This window comes from Thamnophis sirtalis, unplaced genomic scaffold (genome assembly GCF_051295495.1).
Source record: "Thamnophis sirtalis isolate CommonGarterSnake01/CBP01778 unplaced genomic scaffold, rThaSir2_p1.2 scaffold_10, whole genome shotgun sequence".
Taxonomy (NCBI): domain Eukaryota; kingdom Metazoa; phylum Chordata; class Lepidosauria; order Squamata; family Natricidae; genus Thamnophis; species Thamnophis sirtalis.
In genome coordinates this window covers 58,327,193-58,346,701 of record NW_028261390.1, presented here as the reverse complement: position 1 = coordinate 58,346,701, position 19,509 = coordinate 58,327,193, and the positions used below count along the sequence as shown (strand labels likewise).

Here is a 19,509-nt window from a genome sequence, read left to right as displayed (position 1 = left end):
GATATAGAAGATAAGTCACTTCTGATTTTCTCACTATAAGAACATTCTCATTTTAACCTATCTCACTTATTGAGTTCTATAGAAATGAAATAAATAAATACTTTTCAAGCTTTCTTGTACATTCACCAAACATGATAAAATAATACCTCTTATTTGTCACCTTTTCAATAAAAAATATAAAGTATATTTTACTTAATTTTTCTGGTGTTATTTACCAACAGTACATTGTTTTATATATTTTTTAAAAAAATCTTAAATCAGTTTTCTTCATCAGTTCAGTTTGATCCTTCATTTTAATATTTTTGTTAACATTTTCATCTTTTGATGATCAATCTTAAAATTTTCTAGCATTTCTTGCTTCTGGTCTTTAGCATTCTTTCTGAGAGTTGTTGGGGCCACTTGGAGGTTTATCTCTGTCCTCAGGGTCACCTGAATAGTACAAATTGGTATGGAACATTTTTGAAACTGCTGAAAGGATTGCATTGTAAACAGGAGAAAAGGTGGTGTCATTTCCCTCCCCCTCTATTAAGGCAGGGCTGTTCAATTTTAATATAGATAGCCTCTTTGAGAAGTGAAACATCTTCAAGGAAAAACAGAGAAATTCCAGTTGACTCTTGAAAAAGGAACTTTGGGCCAACCATGACCTGGATGACTAAGAATCTTGATAGACAAAAAAATAGTGTGGTTGTTGTTGCTTGTTGGATGTGGAAGGTGTTTATGGATTTCTCACTTTGTATAATTTTAATGTGTAAGCCTCCTGGAGGTGAATTGTGTAGCCATATAAATTTCTTAAATACATTAATATATGGCAGCCCTTCCATATCTGGTGCCCCCAAATATGTTGTGCTACAACCATCACAATGTTTACCTTGCATGATCAATACATTGGTGAGAATGCTGGCATTGATTGTGCAATTCAGCAGAGGCATCAATTTCAATAAGAATTCTTCCTGGTTAGAAATCAAGTACTTCCAACGCTGTCATACAAAACATAGTAAACAATTTAATACCAAATTAATATTTGTTGATTTATTTTTATTTAAAAACTTTATAGATTGCCTACCTTACTTCAAGGTTTATAATGCTAAAAGAAAAAAACTATATGAACTAATAACATAAATAAATTAATACAAAATCTGATTAAGAGAAGGTGGGAGTGGGAGCCGGATGGGGGTGGAGGTGGAATCTCTTATTAATCGATCAAATACTTCCAATGTGATGCCCCCCCCAACTCCATTGGGGACCCAAACTGGCAGATCTAGGTCTTTAAGCTCTTAGGTAGGTCAGGAGGGTTTGGACCAACCATTGGTATCAAATATGGGGACATTTGAGATATAACTTACTTAAAACATGATGAAGACATACAAGGTCATGGGTACTTTTTAATTATTATGCTTACTGTATTTATTTATTTTATTAAAAATGAGGAAATGAGTTAAATAAAATTTATATACATTTGTCTGAAAGGAAGTCCAATAGAACTCAATAGAATAGAAATACTAAGAAGTAGAAATACCAAAGCTTTTTACTCAGTAACTGCTGGGAAGATATTCTGGTTTTTCATTACTAAAGGAATAATAGTCATATGAGTGCAAGCAAAAACATTAGCAGTAGTGATAGCACTTAGACTCATATACTGCTTTACAGTGCTTTACAGCCCTCTCTAAATGGTTTACAGAATCAGAATATTGCCCCCAACAACCTGAGTCCTTATTTTACCGACCTCGGAAGGATGGAAAGCTGAGTCAACCTTGAGCCGGTGAGACTAGAACTGCCAAACTGCAAGCAGGCAGCATAAGTAGCCTGTAGTACCACCACCATCTCTCAATAAATTAAATTAAATTAAAATGTTGATTCAGAGTTGCATATACATAAGATCGCCAAGACTGTGATTTTTACCTCCTTCTTTTTAGAATAAACATTCCTTCTAAGCCAATAGAAACATGTTCCAATGCTTATTTGGAATGAATATATAATCATGGAATGCATGGTACTTGCTCATTTTAAAAACTAAGTCCCACCATCCTCTGCCATTAAACAGACAAGCAAATTAAATTTAAAATGTGGGCAAAATTTTTACAAGCACAGTATATACTCATCAAAAAAGAGTAGAACAGATTGGATTATACCAATTTACATATCATTCTAGAATTTTCCATACTTCTCGTTACTATATGACTGGTGGCATGTCCCAATGAAGATTCTTTTCATATTTATATAACTACAGTGCAGATTGCAAAAAGCTAAATATGAATATTTAGATACCAGACTTTTAAAAACTGTTACAAACAATAATGCTTCACTATTTTGAAATTTGGAAGAATTTTATTGCCAGTCTCTAAGCCAGACAGAGAGAAGCCAAATAGATACAGATGGCATTGGGAAGATCTAGTATTAAATCAGTGCACATAACAAAAAATATAATGCTTTTTTTAAAAATATGTGCACAGGGTCACTACAAATGCAAAAGGTTCCTTGTCTTATTTCTTCTGACACCAGCTATTTTTGCTGCCAACTGCTCCTCTTCCCATTTGTTATAAATGAAATCAGTCTTCACATTTGGCTGGCTTTCTATGGAACCATTGGTTGCTAGAATAAAAAAAAAAGTGTATTCATGCTAAAGTCGTCAGACTAACTCCGCCAATGTTATTTTTGCATGGATATTTCTCTTTTGAACTTTCTTTTTACAATGCTAGCTTTCATAGAGTTTTCTTCCCCATGCTTTTCTGAAATAAATATGGTTCTTTTGATACTTCCAGAATTTGGAAGTAGGGATGCAGGAGATGCTGACCAGTAAGAATAGAAATAATTAAAGAAAAGAATGGTGAATTACTTTCTACAAATATTTTGTTAACAGGTGACAAGCATACAATTATTTATTTGTTTGGCGTATGGCATATCATACATTAACTTTCAATATACGTTGACATTTCACATAGATTAATAAAATACAAAGTATGTAGATAGATAGATAGATAGATAGATAGATAGATAGATAGATAGATAGATAGATAGATAGATAGATATAAAATTATATACTGGACTGGTATTTGCCATCAGCTTGTCAGTCACAATGTGATCTACGGTTTGACATGGGACTCCTGCAGTGACACTGAGCGGAGAATAATATGTCCCATTTATATACTGAATCCTGGCAGATGCTTTGTGAGGTGAGAGTAAAACAGGAAACTGTTTTATTTCAGGTGGTACTAAGAAACCACTGTTCTGACTTTATGTTCCACGGAGTTCTGTTTTATCTCCTGTGCAGTTTAACACTGATGTGAAATTACCGGAGAAGGTCATTCAGGACTTTGGAGTAGAAATCTATCAGTATACAGATTACATCCGGCTCTACTGCTTTCTACCCTCTATGTCTAAGAAAGAAATCAATACATTTGACCCTTCCCTAATCTCACTTTTGATGTTCAGGAAACTAATTAAGCCCTAGGTTTTGCAAGGAACATTTTGGAACTGAGAAATTTAAAGAATAAATAATACTTGGGAGAATTACATGTAATGTACATATCATTTTATATCGCATTAGGTTTTGATTTGATAAAATTTTAATCTGTATTTTATTAAAGTTTATATCAATAATGTTTTTATGTTGATGATCCAGTAAGCACCTTAGATTAAATTGGATGAAGTGGCATAAAAATATCTGTAATAAATCAAGAACAAATTAATTTAATCATTGTTTTTCTGTAGACAACTAACACAGATTCCTTTCCCTTTTCAATTGCTATCTATTTTTTTTTATTTCTAGTAAGTGCAGTACTTAATACTCAGGGAATCTGATGTAAAATAGATAATTTTTAAAGAATTGTTTTGGAAAGAGGATTTACTGAAATAAAATATCTCAAAAATTGAATTTAAACATTTTTTTAAAAAAGCATAGATGAAACATTTATAAATACTAAGTAGAAATATCTGTTTGAAATGGAAAATAATGAAAAGACTGAGTTTATTTTAAAAAAAACCCATGGAATTACATAAACACTTAATAAATTTTCATTGTCTAAAAGCCAAATATTATTATAGTTCTGGGAGAAAACATTAGTTGCCACTGTTTTAGTCCAGCCCTTGCGGCTTTGGGATGGAAGTACAGAGAGACATATTTATTCAGTCTCTACTCCTTGACTTTCTGATGTCAACTTAATCTTGGAATCATTTACTAGATATATACTTCTTCCCTGCAACCTTGAGGAAATACCATGCTGCTGAATAATTTAAGACTACAAGTGGCTTTCTTTCTCAACGAGAAAAAAATTGCTTTTCCTGTTATCTTTCTAATCTGTAATTATTGAAGGAATTTATTATTGCCTATAGTCAAGTTTTTTCAATGCCTTTATTGTCGTTGTACATCGTCTATACAACAAAATTGGTTTTGCCTCAACTGGTGCAGTCCTGTTTTGACCCAGTCTTAGCAGAACCAATAAACAGACTCCTTGTTCTGAAAAAACCCTCTTTGTTTAGCTACTGTGAATTAATGGCATTCACATACCAAAAAGTCCAGGCAATAATCCTTCAAAAGGTTAACTGCAGTAACAGATCTTATCAGTTCCTTGAGATAATTGCCAGGCCGGGAACTTCCAGTCACACTATGACCAAATCTTCCCAAAAAAATCCGAATGGTTGTCTCCTCCCCTTTCCTTCTATTTATTGCCCAGCTAGGGAGGGGCCATTAAGCATCACTGTGTGCCTGCCTTTCTTCCCAAATTGGCTCCTTGACCCCAGTTATTCTCCTTTCCTAACAGCTCTGCACATGTGGACATCTGGAAGAGGGTCCAGCTGTTCTTCCTCCCCATTTATCTCCGTCTCCGAAGGCAGCTGGGAAGTGTCAGATGGCTCTGTCTCTATCTCTGCTTCTGAAACAGAGTATCCATTAGAGCCTTCCCCAGACTCCAGGACTGGCCCAAGTTCCTCTCCAACCTCCTTATCATCTGAGTCTGCCACCAGTTCCATTGGCAGCTGGTGGGCCACAACAAGTCCATACAAGAATACAAGACAACATGAATAATATAAAGAATAATCCATAGACAAGTAGTTAGGGGAAAAAAAACTAGTCATACATTTCCATATGTAAGTCATATTTTGTGCAACATGTATGTTACTTAGGTGTATAATCTTATATCATGGTATATACATATTACACACTACGCTGGCACCAGTGAAATTCATCAATCCAGGACGAACTCCCTTGTCTCCTCCTCACTGCTCCAATGCATGATGTCAGAATCACACTCCCTTGTCTCCTCCCCACTGCTCCAAGGCTTGACTTCGGTAGCACGCTCCCTTTGGCTCTCACTGCTGCTCCAGGCCTCAGGTGCCTCCTGGTGGCCAACAAGCCTCTCTGCGCCCTGCTCGAGTCGGAACCCTGTCCAGGGTCCTCCACATCTTCCAGAGCCGACTCATAGGGCCCCTCACTGTCGGAATCTGGTGGCAGCTCCAATGGCTCCTGCTGGGCCAAAACACTTCTGTGTCTTCTGCCCGATGGTGAAAGTGAAAAGATACACTGGCCAGAGTGTGAATCATCCTTAAGTATCTTCCTTACTCTGCTGAAACAGCGAGTCCTGGTGAATCTCATCCACTGGTATTAGAGGGCAACCAATGGTTTCTTGTGCCAAATTAATCACTCTCTGTAGTGCCTTCCTGTTCTCAGTTGTTAAACCAGCATACCATACTGTTAAACAATATGTGAGGACACTTTCTATCGTGGATCGTAATAGTATGCCATCTTTTTTTTTTTACTGCCATCATTGGTATTTTTGGTTTGGTTTTTTTTGTATTTTATTAAGATTTATAGGCCGCCCTTTTCCCTGAGGGGACTCAGGGCGGCTTACAACCATTAGGGAGGGGGTACAATACAAAATAAACAATATATAAACAAAATAAGTAGTAAAAACACAACATGCATTCTACATTCAACACTCGAGTGGGGCAAATTAAGGACTTATCCCCAGGCCTGTTGGGAGAGCCAGGTCTTGAGGGCTGCGCGGAAGGCCTGGATGGTGGTGAGGGTGCGTATCTCAACGGGGAGATCGTTCCACAGGGTCGGAGCTGCAACAGAAAAGGCTCTCCTCCGTGTAGTCGCCAGTCGACATTGACTGGCGGATGGAATTCGGAGGAGGCCCAGTCTGTGCGATCTTATCAGTCGGAGGGAGGTAATCGGCAGAAGGCGGTCTCTCAAGTACTCAGATCCACTACCATGAAGGGCTTTAAAGGTGCTCAACAGCACCCTGAAGCGCACCCGGAGATCAACAGGTAGCCAGTGCAGCTCGTGGAGGATGGGTGTTATGTGGGCGAACCGCGGTGCGCCCACTATCACTCGCGTGGTAGCATTTTCTCCTCCCTTTGCGAATCTTCTTGAATTTCTTGACATTCTTGACCAGTCCAGGTAGACTAGACATGAGTTAGTATTGCTGATCCTGCTGGTGAAGATACTTTAGCAGGTAGTTCATCCATTCACCTGATTGAAAGTATGTAGTGGAATAACCTTGAGAAAAAAATAAGAGGAGGAAGAGCTGCAACCAACAACACTCAGATAAAAAAATCTTACTCTGTGACAGTTCTGTATATGAATCTCAGACAAGACCCTCCCTAGTTCTCATGAAGATAATGTGTGTGTGTGTGGGGGGGGGGGGAAATGTGTTCAGATTTGTTGTCAGTCCTCCAAAGTAGACCAGACTAGGAAGCAAAAAGTTATACATGCGAATCCCTCTTTTATTATAAGGTTATAGTAACCTAGGCTTTAACTAGTTTCATCTTTATTGGAACTCAGGTACATATTAGTTATTATAATTAGTGTTAAGTTTATGATGTGGGATAACTTCTATTCATAAGGCTGCTTAGATCATCTTCTCAGTTTAGGGTAATAATCCAACTATGATTTTATTTCTTCCTGTTTCAATGTCATCTACAGGTGTTTTATATAACTTCAATGAAAATAAGAGCTACCTTTTGTAACTAGCTTTTATTACTGTAGACCAGGCCAATTACATCTTTCACACAAAGAGTTTGTGCCAAAAAGACTTTCCTTTCAGTGGAACAGAACGCAAAACATCAAAAACTAGAAAACTGATATATGGAGGAAATTAGTTCTTACCTTATCTTGGACTATGTTTTGGGAAAGCCTTGATATACATTTAAGAAATCATATTTTATGAACATTAATGCAATATTTTCCCCCCTAAATGTGTTCTGTACAAAAGGCTTAATTTGGCATGAGTCCATGAATGGTTAAAGTAATCCTTCAACTGTGATATCTGTATGAGATTTTAGTCTGAATATGCTTTCTCTTCTTTGACATGCCCAGTGTAAAAGCTACATGTTCTTTATTTCTAGTTTGGGTATTTTTACCTGTTTATGTTGACTTTTTGTATCATTTACCTCAATTGTTAAGTCTGTTAAATAATAACAAGGTTCCAAAGAAATGCATAATTAATTTCATTGAACAAAGGAACCTTTTATTTGGTTTTCTTGGGCAGTAGCTCTCCATACCATGAGATGCCACTTCTGAACTGCAGAAACTTTCAAAAATAAGTTTAGAATGTAGTATAAAGATTTATTGTTAAAAGAGTGCAAAAGTAGGAACACTTGTGCTCTTCAGCATGCTGAAAGTATGTCATTGAATTCCAGTCAACAATCTATTAACAAACAAATTATATGAACTTCACAATGAAGAAATAATAATACTTGTAAGTTTTTTAAAGTCCAAACTAAACAAATCTTTTTTTTTTTTAACAGAATGAAAAATCTCCAGGCCGCTCAACAAGTCGATCAAGTAACATTTCAAAGGTAAGTTGTAAATCATTGTCAGGGAGTTTTGTTGCAACATGCATACCATCTTGATTAAACTGTAAGTACACATGAATTCTGTTGGATATAAATGGGGTGTAGTTCTGACTAAAGACTAAAGATGCATGAACATATGTTTTGATTCTACAAGAATAACCACATTTTTATAAGTTTTCTTGGCAAAATTTTCAGAAGGTTTGTGCCTCAGTTGAATTGCCTATTTTTAGTGTGGTGTCTTAACATCTACAGCAAACTAGCTTTCATTTAGTATCCGGAAAAATAATAAAACTTTAAATGGGAAATTTTAGTGCCATGTCTTTCAGTTTGTAATCTTGTTTATAATCTTGCATATGGCCTAGGTCTGTACAATTCAGTCACCAATTTGTGGGCTTAACCTGGCCTTACCTCTCAATGGCCGATAAGATCCCACAGATTAGGCCTCCTTCGGATGCCGTCAGCCAGTCAGTGTCGGCTGGCGGGCCCCCGGAGGAGAACTTTCTCTGTGGCTGCTCCGACCCTCTGGAATCAGCTTCCCCCAGAGGTCCAGGCCTTGCCCACTCTCATGGCCTTCAGGAAAGCTGTTAAAACCTGGCTGTTCCGGCAGGCCTGGGGCTGTTGACCTTATTGTTAATGGTCCAGCCCCGTTTAGAATGAATGTGTGTTGTGAATTTTAAACTATTCTTTTTATTTTTCCTTTTATTTTTTTTTCTTCCTTCCTTCTTTGTAAGCCGCCCGGAGTCCTTCGGGATTGGGCGGCCTATAAATTCAATAATAAATAAATAAATAAATAAATAAATAAATAAATAAATAAATAAATAAATAAATAAATAAATAAATAAATAAATAAATAAATAAATAATAAAATAATAAAATAATAAAATAATAAAATAAAATAAAATAGTAAAATAAAATAGTAAAATAAAATAATAAAATAAAATAATAAAATAAAATAATAAAATAAAATAAAATAAAATAAAATAAATAAAATAATAAAATAAAATAATAAAATAAAATAATAAAATAAAATAATAAAATAAAATAAATAAAATATAAAATAAATAAAATAAATAAAATAAATAAAATAAATAAAATAAATAAAATAAATAAAATAAATAAAATAAATAAAATAAATAAATAAAATAAATAAAATAAATAAAATAAATAAAATAAATAAAATAAATAAAATAAATAAAATAAATAAAATAAATAATAAAATTAATAAAATAAATAAATAAATAATAAGTAAATAAATAGTGTTATTCTTTTATTAGTAGAAGGGTACAGCATTTCCTTCATTTAGCCTTAATCTGTTTCTTTCTATTGGTTTTTGATATTAGATCAAGCTAAAAGAAGGAAATGCTGCCATTTTCTACCAATTAAAAAAAAACCCACAAGGGCAGTGATTTAATAGCAAAAACCACTAGTGAAAGTAGTGATTGTGATATTCACTCCAGAGTGTCCAGATTGGGTGCAACAGGCCCAGTAAAAATATTCCTTATAGAAACAAAGCTTTCATTTTCTTCCTTGTAGTTTTTCAGCAGCTGCATGTCAGAGAAAGGCCTTATTTTAATCAAAGGAAGGGGTAGCTGAAGTAGCATTCTGTCTTTTTTGTCCCCCATTCTCTTCTTTTTTTATGTTATCCATATCTCCATATTTTCTCAGCATAAATGGAAAAGTTACAAAATGTACACTGGGAATAAGTACTGGGGGAAAATGGCAAACACATTGTAACATAAATTATTGTTAATCTAGAGCACATGTATATATAAAATACAAAAACAGGTGTTACAATACGTTGTTCATAAATTATTGTATGCAATATTCCTTTCAAAATTATTTTTGTTTTAAATATATTTTAAGTTGCCTTTCCAGTGAGTTTTCTTCCTTGTAGTTTTCAGAAATGTTTGCTACTTGTTTTGCCATCTTTTGTAACTGATTAATGACCATTTATTCTCTTGCCTAGAAATCGTTAACTTTGCTCTGTGTGAACAGCTTGGTGACATTGTTAATGGGCAATTTATTATACTGATTTTGTTACAATAAGACAGTTACAATATTAAAGTTAGGAATATATTCAATTACTTTTCAGTAGTGCAAGACTGACAAAGATATATACTTATTGAAATCCAGACTGTTTAGGTTTCGTTATTGAATTTGGATTTACTCCAGATTGTACTTGCTATTGACTATTTCAAAAGTAAATGTTTCAGGTGTTGAATTATTGCATGAAGAAAAATGCTGGCATCTGTGATTGAAGAAATTGAGTAATAACTATAAAGGGGCTGACTATGCTCATAAGAGAGATTTTGACCATGCCCAGGGACACTGCTGTGAGGATATCAGCATATGGCATCTATTTGTGATACTGTATTGTAGAAAAAGAAACTTGTTTGTGTGCACACCAATCTCTTGTCCAGTAGGTTCCTCTCTGCTGTATATATCGTTGGGATTAGTAGTGGAGCACTATGCATTGTGGTGCTGAGTCACTTCAATTTGACAGCCTCTAGGACTTACCGTATTTTCACCCATATAACCCGTGGGTTATATGCGGTTTTTACATGCACAGCGCCCCCCTGCGGGTTATATGCGTGGGCGGGGTATACGGAAGATATTTTACACGATCGGAGGCTTGCACAGGCTTCTTTCTCCGTTTCTTCCCCCACCCCGATCTCAGCTGTTTCCTTCTCCTCCGTTCCTTTCCTCTTCCCCAGCTTGCGCAGGCTTGTTTCTCCGTTTCTTCCCCCACCCCGATCTCAGCTGTTTCCTTCTCCTCCGTTCCTTTCCTCTTCCCCAGCTTGCGCAGGCTTGTTTCTCCGTTTCTTCCCCCACCCCGATCTCAGCTGTTTCCTTCTCCTCCGTTCCTTTCCTCTTCCCCAGCTTGCGCAGGCTTGTTTCTCCGTTTCTTCCCCCACCCCGATCTCAGCTGTTTCCTTCTCCTCCGTTCCTTTCCTCTTCCCCAGCTTGCGCAGGCTTGTTTCTCCGTTTCTTCCCCCACCCCGATCTCAGCTGTTTCCTTCTCCTCCGTTCCTTTCCTCTTCCCCAGCTTGCGCAGGCTTGTTTCTCCGTTTCTTCCCCCCCCATCTCAGCTGTTTCCCTTCTCTCTTACTCGTCGCGGGTTATATGCGTGGGCGGGGTATACGGAAAATATTTTACACGATCCGGAAAACCCGCGGGTTATTTGCGTGGGCGGGTTATTTGCGTGGGCGGGTTATATGGGTGAAAATACGGTACATGGATAAAAGTTGAGTTCATGTTTTCCATAGCAGCCCTCGCTTGTGTCAGGTCATCTTGGCTTCAACACATGTTGGTGTTCATATTTTGGATCTCATTTTTTGTCTCAAAGCAATAGTTGATGGAAGTGAAAGGAATTTCCATCATCCTTTTGCCATGGTTAATCATGCTCTGGTCCAGTTGCATTTGGTAGCCATTAAGTGATGGGACTGATCAGTATAGTTTGTCCCTAAATGACCATCTGGTTTTTAGAGAGGGCTTTGGGTTTTCTCAGCTCTCTAGCGAGCAGTTTTACTCAGCATCTTGTAAGTGGCTGACATCAGTGGTGTCCAGGCATTATAAATTATTTCTCTCAAGTAGCTTGTTTCCAAGGCCCAGTTCTCGGTGGTAACAAGGTTTATGGAGGCCTTTTGGAAGGAAACCACACATCAAGTGGCTATGTAAGAAGTCTAGAACCAAATCAAATCAACCTGGATACATGCCCATATTTAACCTAGACCTTGCCATGAAGATGAAGTGTTTTGTTTTATTATTTTGATTCCCTTATTACATCAGATAACTGTTGTCCAGTAGTTTTCATCTCCCTTTTGGGGGTGAATTATTTCTGACATCTGCCACTGAGGTACTGTAATCAGTTTCTGTAGCATTTTGATAACGTCACTTGGATTTACTGCAGCCTTTTTTCTGCATAGACTTTTGTGTGTGTGTGATTGGCATACTGTTATTTGTGTCTGTCCTGGTCAAATTTTATACAAAGCTTGACTTTCATCTACATAAAATACTAAAATAACATTATTAGTAATAGTACGAAGTAGAAACTGACCCAGATGCAAGGCAGACGTTTGAGCTTACTGCTAGTTGCCAACTAAACTTGAATTCTTTTTACAATAGTGAAAAGGTAAATCATTAACTCCCTACCTCACGATCAATACCTAGCTCAGGGGTCAGCAACTTTAGGTTTGTTTTTTTTTGTTTTTTTTTATAGGCCGCCCTTTTCCCTGAGGGGACTCAGGGCGGCTTACAAAATATAGGGGAGGGGATACAAAACAGTACAGGTTTAGGTTTAAGTTTAGGTTTATTAGATTTATATGCCGCCCTTCTCCCAAGGACTCAGGGCGGTGTACAACATTAAAAGAAACACATAATACAAAAGTTAAAAAAAATTAAATAGAACATCCCAAACAAACCCAATTAGAATTAACAATAACATTTAAACAAAGATTGAATTAAAATTAACAATGATCAATAATTTATTTTATTCTTTTCAGGCAGGCTGGCTTGCTGGAAAAGCCAACTTTTTAGGGTGCGTTGGAAGGACCGGAGGTTGGGGATTATACGAAGCCTGGGGGCAGCTCATTCCAGAGGGAATGCACTCCCACAGAGAAGGCTCTCCCCCTGGGGGTCGCTAGCCGACACTGTCTGGCCGAAAGCACCCTGAGGAGGCCAACTCTGTGGGATCGCACTGGGTGGTGGGAGGCTACCGGTGGCAGTAGGTGGTCTCGCAGGTATCCTGGGCCTTGAGGCTCTGGAGCTGCATGTGGCTCTTTCATCCCTCTGCTGAGGCTCCCTGTCGCCAGTCAGCTCCACAATTGATAAGGCTTTCAGTTAGGACAGATAGAGAAAAAAGGACACCGCGCTAGGACAAGACTATGGTGGGGGAACTTGTGTTCCGATCGGCTTCAGAATTGAACAGGGAGCTTCTGGTTAGGACCTTTGTGGCTCTTTGAGTGTTTAAGTTTGCCAATCCCTGACCCAGCGGAATAATGTTTTGTTTTAAGAAATGAAATTGAAGATAGAAATAGCAAAAGAGGGGAACCAAGTAGGAAGAAATTTAATAAAGAAGCTAGAAGTCTTCATTTCTGAAAAGTTATATTTGTCCATTGTAAACAGGCTTTGGCAAGAATTCAACTGGCTATGTAGTGTGTTTTTAAAAGCTGTTCATGTTCTTTCATTCTTGATCCCTCTGAATCACATCTCACAGAGTTTTCAGAATTATAGCAAAAACAATGTAGAATGCCATTTAAATCAAACGAGGTGCTAAATAAAAATAATACTGGAATTTTATAGAGTTTTGTATATAAACTATAGGCAGTTAAAAGTTTATACACTAGAGGTAAAGCCAGTGCTGTGTAGGTAATGGTTATACCTTATATCAGAGTAGAGTTATAGAAGAGTCAGTGGTTGATGTTTCAACTGAAGGGTCCTTCAAGGTCTATGAGCTTTCCATGATTATCCAAACATACTGCCTCTGATGCCAAGCCAATGTTTGCCATTTTGGAAACATGCCACCATTACTAAATTCAAGAGCAAAAAGACAATTAATTTTATTGAATCTGATATTATCTAAATGTACACAACTCTCAAACCATCTTGTTCATATACAAGTTGGCTATATGATTTAATATGGCTCATTTGAATATTCTTAACAGACTGCTTTATGTATGCTGATATTGCTAGCTAGCTAGCTGATCATAGACAGACAGATAGACTCTGTCTGTCAGCTCATATAGCAGAAATCTCTGTATTAGGCACAGTGGTGGGATTCAAATATTTTTACTACTGGTTTTGTGGGTGTGGCATGCTTGGTGAGCGTGGTAAAGGAAAGATACTGTAAAATCTCCACTCCCTCCCAATCAGCTGGAACTCAAGAGGCAGAGACTAAATGGGGCGGGGCCAGTCAGAGGTGGTATTTGAGTAGTTTTCTGAACTACTCAAAATTTCCGCTACTGGTTCTTCTCAGAACTGGTCAGAACCTGCTGAATACCACCTCTGGTACTAGAGGTACAGGTACAGGAGATAAGAAGACTCATAGTAATAATCATTGGAGTCTTACGCTCAAGATGAAAATGGAATTGACCTTGGAAGAAGGAGGTGAACCACTGAAAAACTGTGCCACCCAACCCAGTCCAACTGGACACCAAGGACGATGGCATAAAAACTACTGAGACATCAAGGAGAGCATGGATGGATGTACTAATCCTGTGAAATACAGTGTCAGTCCCATATTTGACCCTAAAACCTGCCTCTAAATGGTCTAGATAATCCATTTCCACCAGGGTCCTTCTGAAGCTGCAATGTCACCACTGTCAGCAGTCCAAATATCATCCAATCTCTCTTTCCCTTTGTAGGAAAGTGAATGTAAGAAAAACGTCAGCGTTCCAAATATCATCCAAAATTAAATCAGAATCCAAGACAGAACTTTCTTCAAAATTCCAATTTATTAAGAGAGACATGTTGGCACCTCTGTGGAAAACCCGAATCTGAAAGCTTCCTGGGTTTTCCACCCAGTTGAAAGTTCATGATCTTGGCCCCACACCTACAAGTCCATCACATGGTCCGATCTTTCACTGCCACGCTGGCAGTTCCAACTATCCAGTTCCGGTCAGGCTCAGAGGTGCAGAGACAAAGCATGACCTTGGTCTTTTTTATTCCTTATTTGTACACACCCCCCCCCCCTTGACTTGGATTGTGAGCCGCCCTGAGTCCCCTTTGGGGAAAAGGGCGGCATAGAAATATAATAAATTCAATTCAATTCAATTCTCGGAAGGAATTTTTAATTTTGACAACACACATTCTACTCCTTACTATTCCCCCTCCCAATTCCCCACTAATGAAAAAGGACAGTAAAATAAAAGAGATTGTGGCAGGCCAAAGATCCTAAATTTTCAATTGGGTGGAAAACCCAAGAAGCTTTCTGATTCAGGTTTCAACAGATGTGCCAACATGTCTTTCTTAATAAATTGGAAGTTTGAGGAAAGTTCTGCCTTGGATTCTGATTTAATTTTGGATGATATTTGGAACGCTGACATTTTTCTTACATTCACTTTCCTACAAAGGGAAAGAGAGAGATTGGACAAAAACTTATTTAGCTTAGCTTAATTAGCTTTTTGCTGTTTGTTTCAAAATCTTTACATTCTTAAGCCTGTAATTAATTTTTCTTTTGTTTATACAGTGGGGCAAAAAAGCATTTAGTCAGCCACCAATTGTGCACGTTCACCCACTTAAAAAGATGAGAGAGGCCTGTAGTTGACATCATAGGTAGACCTCAACTATGAGAGACAAAATGAGAAAACAAATCCAGACAAGCACATTGTCTGATTTGGAAAGAATTTATTTACAAATTATGGTGTAAAATAAGTATTTGATCACCTACAAACAAGCTCTCACAGACCTGTAACTTCTTCTTTAAGAGGCTCCTCTGTCCTCCACTCATTACCTGTATTAATGGCACCTGTTTGAACTTGTTAGCAGTATAAAAGACACCTGTCCACAACCTCAAACAGTCACACTCCAAACTCCACTATGGTGAAGACCAAAGAGCTGTCGAAGGACACCAGAAACAAAATTGTAGACCTGCACCAGGCTGGGAAGACTGAATCTGCAATAGGCAAGCAGCTTGGTGTGAAGAAATCAACTGTGGGATCAATAATTAGAAAATGGAAGACATACAAGACCACTGATAATCTCCCTCGATCTGGGGCTCCATGCAAGATCTCACCCCGTGGGGTCAAAATGATCACAAGAATGGTTAGCAAAAATCCCAGAACCACACGGGGGGACCTAGTGAATGACCTGCAGAGAACTGGGACCAACATAAGAAAGGCTACCATCAGTAACACACTACGCCGCCAGGGACTCAGATTCTGCAGTGCCAAACGTGTCCCCCTGCTTAAGCCAGCCCATCTGAAGTTTGCTAGAGAGCATTTGGATGATCCAGAAGAGGATTGGGAGAATGTCATATGGTCAGATGAAACCAAAGTAGAACTGTTTGGCAGAAACACAATTCATTGTGTTTGGAGGAGAGAGAATGCTGAGTTGCATCCAAAAAACACCATATCTACTGTGAAGCATGGGGGTGGCAACATCATGCTTTGGGGCTGTTTCTTTGCAAAGAGACCAGGACGACTGATCCATGTACAGGAAAGAATGAATGGGGCCATGTATCATGAGATTTTGAGTGCAAACCTCCTTCCATCAGCAAGGGCAATGAAGATGAAACATGGCTGGGTCTTTCAGCAGGACAATGATCCCAAACACACTGCCCGGGCAACAAAGTAATGGCTTCGTAAGAAGCATTTCAAGGTTCTGGAATGGCTTAGCCAGTCTCCAGATCTCAACCCCATAGAAAACCTTTGGAGGGAGTAGAAAGTCCGTATTGCCCAGTGACAGCCCCAAAACATCACTGCTCTAGAGGAGATCTGCATGGAGGAATGGGCCAACATACCAGCAACAGTGTGTGCCAACCTTGTGAGACTTGCAGAAAACGTTTGACCTCTGTCATTGCCAACAAAGGATATATAACAAAGTATTGACATTTGATAACTTTTGATATTGACCAAATACTTATTTTCCACCATAATTTGCAAAACAATTCTTTCCAAATCAGACAATGTGATTGTCTGGATTTGTTTTCTCATTTTGTCTCTCATAGTTGAGGTCTACCTATGATGTCAATTACAGGCCTCTCTCATCTTTTTAAATGGGAGAACTTGCACAATTGGCTGACTAAATACTTTTTTGCCCCACTGTAGTTGAAGATAAAACTCATCTGATGCGGGCTTTTCATAACTGTAGTTCTGAAGATCTCTAGTACCTTTGGAACAGTTAAAAGGGAATTTCTGAAAGTGATTAGAAAATGAAGTTTGCAAACTTAGTACCCTATAAAAGGCTCCAACTTATGTTGTGGATTTATATACTGTCATCAAGATAGGATGACATTAAAATTGTTTGTGCATCCTTCTTTGAACAATGCTTCCATTATATAAATGATTATCCAGAAGAGCACATGGGGAACAGTTTTACAATTGCTCGTCTAGATTGATATGTTTATTTTAAAATGCTGCTAGTGATTGCCATGTGGCCAGGTGTAATAACTTATTGACAAGTTATCCTGGGATATAGTGTTCATCAGCCCCATATTTTTTTTCCATGGCTTAGTCAGGGATGTTTTATAACAACAAAGAATAAGTGATTTGTTTATTTCAAACTATTTTTTCACTTGTATAAAGTTGTTATAATCTCTGTTAATTGGGAGTGAGTGGTCCAGCCCATGGCGGGATGCCATAGGGCTCAACACTCTCTGCTTCTCTTTAACATCCACATGAAACTGCTGGGTGAGATCATCCATCATCTAGAGGTACTGAACACTCTTTCTCAGTGACAGGATACCTGGATGGGGAACAACAGGCTTCAATTGAACCCTATTAAAATGTGGGTGGGCCCCTTTGTGTCCCGGAAGTTTTGGTCCTGGATGGGATTGCAGTACCCAAAACAGATCTGGTGCATCACTTGGGGATCTTCTTGGATTCAGTAATGGACACTGGAGTAATTAAGGATTTTAAACAGAAAAAGATTACAAAGCCTGATGCTGTGAAATATCAGGACATACTGAATGAAACAAATCATTTATGATTTTAGGAATATTAAAGAAGATCTTTGAAAAATGGAGCCAAAGCTAGTAACTATACTATCAACCCTGTCAAGTAATGATGTCTGTTTCTTTGGACTGTCTAAAAGATATCAATAAAGGAATAAAAGATGTGGAACAAATTTTATCTGACAAGATAAAGTACAGAATGTAGAACTACAAATGAGAGGCTAAGAAAATGATTTATTGGATATACAAAAGAAACTGACTGAAGTTTTAAAATTTAAACAGGAAAAACAAGTTATAAACCAGGAGAATTATTGGTTTTGTAGCTCCTATAAGAAAATATTTTGAAGATCATTTTTTTCCATTTTTCTTTATTCCATCAGATTTTTTCATCTGTCTGATGGGATAAAGAAGAACGGAAGGAAAATCCAATCTTACAACAATATTTGATTGAATTAAAAATTAAGACTGTTATAAGTAAAAGAAAGGAAAATAAAATTGGTTTATTTAATCAAGATTAAAATAAGATTTTTTTGCAATGTTCTTTTTGCTGACATCAAAATTGAAAAGATGTTTTATTGGTTTGCTTATATTACGTCTATAAATGGCATATGGAATAAAAATATATATTTTATTCTTATGGAGGTGAATAGTTATTAAATTTATTCTAACTTATGAAGGTTGGAGGATAGTTCATTATATATTTGTTTTCTTTTTTATTATATTTTTCTTTTTCTTTATTGTTTCCCTTTTTTGCACTTTCTTCTTTCTTTAAATTTTCTTTTCTTACTCTAACTTTATGTCTATGGAGATTCTCAGTCATCCAAGTCATGGTTGTCCGAAAGGTGCTTTTTTCAAGAGGTAACTGGATTTTCTGTCTTTTCTTTGAAGACGTTTTGCTTCTCATCCAAGAAACTTCTTCAGCTCTGAAGAACTTCTCTGAAGAAGCTTCTTGGATGAGAAGAGAAACGTCTTCAAAGAAAAAACAGAAAGTTCAGTTGCCTCTTGAAAAAAGCACCTTTGGGATACTCTAACTTTACTTTATATTAGTTTTTATTGTTGTAATTAAAATTCTTAACAAAATTATATTTTTTTAAAAACCCTCAAAAGTTAAATAGTGCCTTAAATCTTGTTGCTTGCTGACCCAGAAATATAGTCTAATTATGACTGATAGTTTGTAGATAGGAAACAACTGGGAGTAAAACTAAAACTGCAGATAAGATTTTCATTTCAGAATTTAGGACCCACAAAATGAAGTGGCAGGATGCATTTTAACTCAGAAAAGGAGGGCAATGATATGTTAGCAAACATGATATTGGAGTGTTCAGATTTCTAAATAAATTAAAGTTCCTGAGTGATTCAAGATCACCAAAGATTAGTTGGCATTGGGTAGTATAATGCAGAGAGAAAAACAATACAATGTGAGTTTAATTTACTTGCTGGAGATGCTCAGACCGAAGAGGATTCAAGGCCCAAGAAGAAGACAGAACTACTGTTAGCCATGAAAGCATGAAACAGGCTAGATTCTACTAAAAATCCTTAATTAACTCTTTAGGGAATTTAATAACAGCTGCACATTTAACAATAGCTTAAAATAGACATACTGACATAGTAGCAGAAGTATAAAGAAAAATAGTATTTTTTTTTTCTGGACAGTGAGAATTTTGAACAGCTTATAAATATAGTAGTGGTTTGGCTAGACTGGAGCTTGTTGCTATGACAATAAATGCCATAGTAGATCCCACAAACTTTGCCTGCAACAGCAGCTAAATTTAATCTCACAATTTTCAGATAAAGCTGTAAAATCACAAAATCTCTCTCTCTCTCTCTCTCTCTCTCTCTCTCTCTCTCTCTCTCTCTCTCTCTCTCTCTCTGTGTGTGTGTGTGTGTGTGTGTGTGTAGCACATATAATACTTGAATAAACTCACTCTCCTGGTATAAATCTTTTATAGTAACCTGTTCTGACCCCCCCCCCGTTCCACACCAAAGGACACTCCGAGCCAGAGATAAATTACAGCATTTAATTAACAGACAAACAGGTCCTTGGCAGCGACCCAGCACAGACAAGCTTGGGCAGCAATAAACACAGATAAGGCTTGGCAGCAATC

The 19,509-nt window shown here is 37.2% G+C and overlaps 1 protein-coding gene across 3 annotated transcripts in view; it reads left to right on the top strand.

Moving 5' to 3' along the window:
• The window catches only part of MARCHF1 (membrane associated ring-CH-type finger 1), a 125,860-nt gene that overhangs the window by 55,769 nt on the left and 50,582 nt on the right, over positions 1–19,509 (top strand). For all 3 annotated transcript variants that reach the window (XM_087724676.1, XM_087724677.1, XM_087724678.1), the window contains one exon: positions 7,747–7,797. In XM_087724676.1, the coding sequence (XP_087580802.1) occupies positions 7,747–7,797 (51 nt within the window). The remainder of the gene's footprint in view (positions 1–7,746; positions 7,798–19,509) is intronic.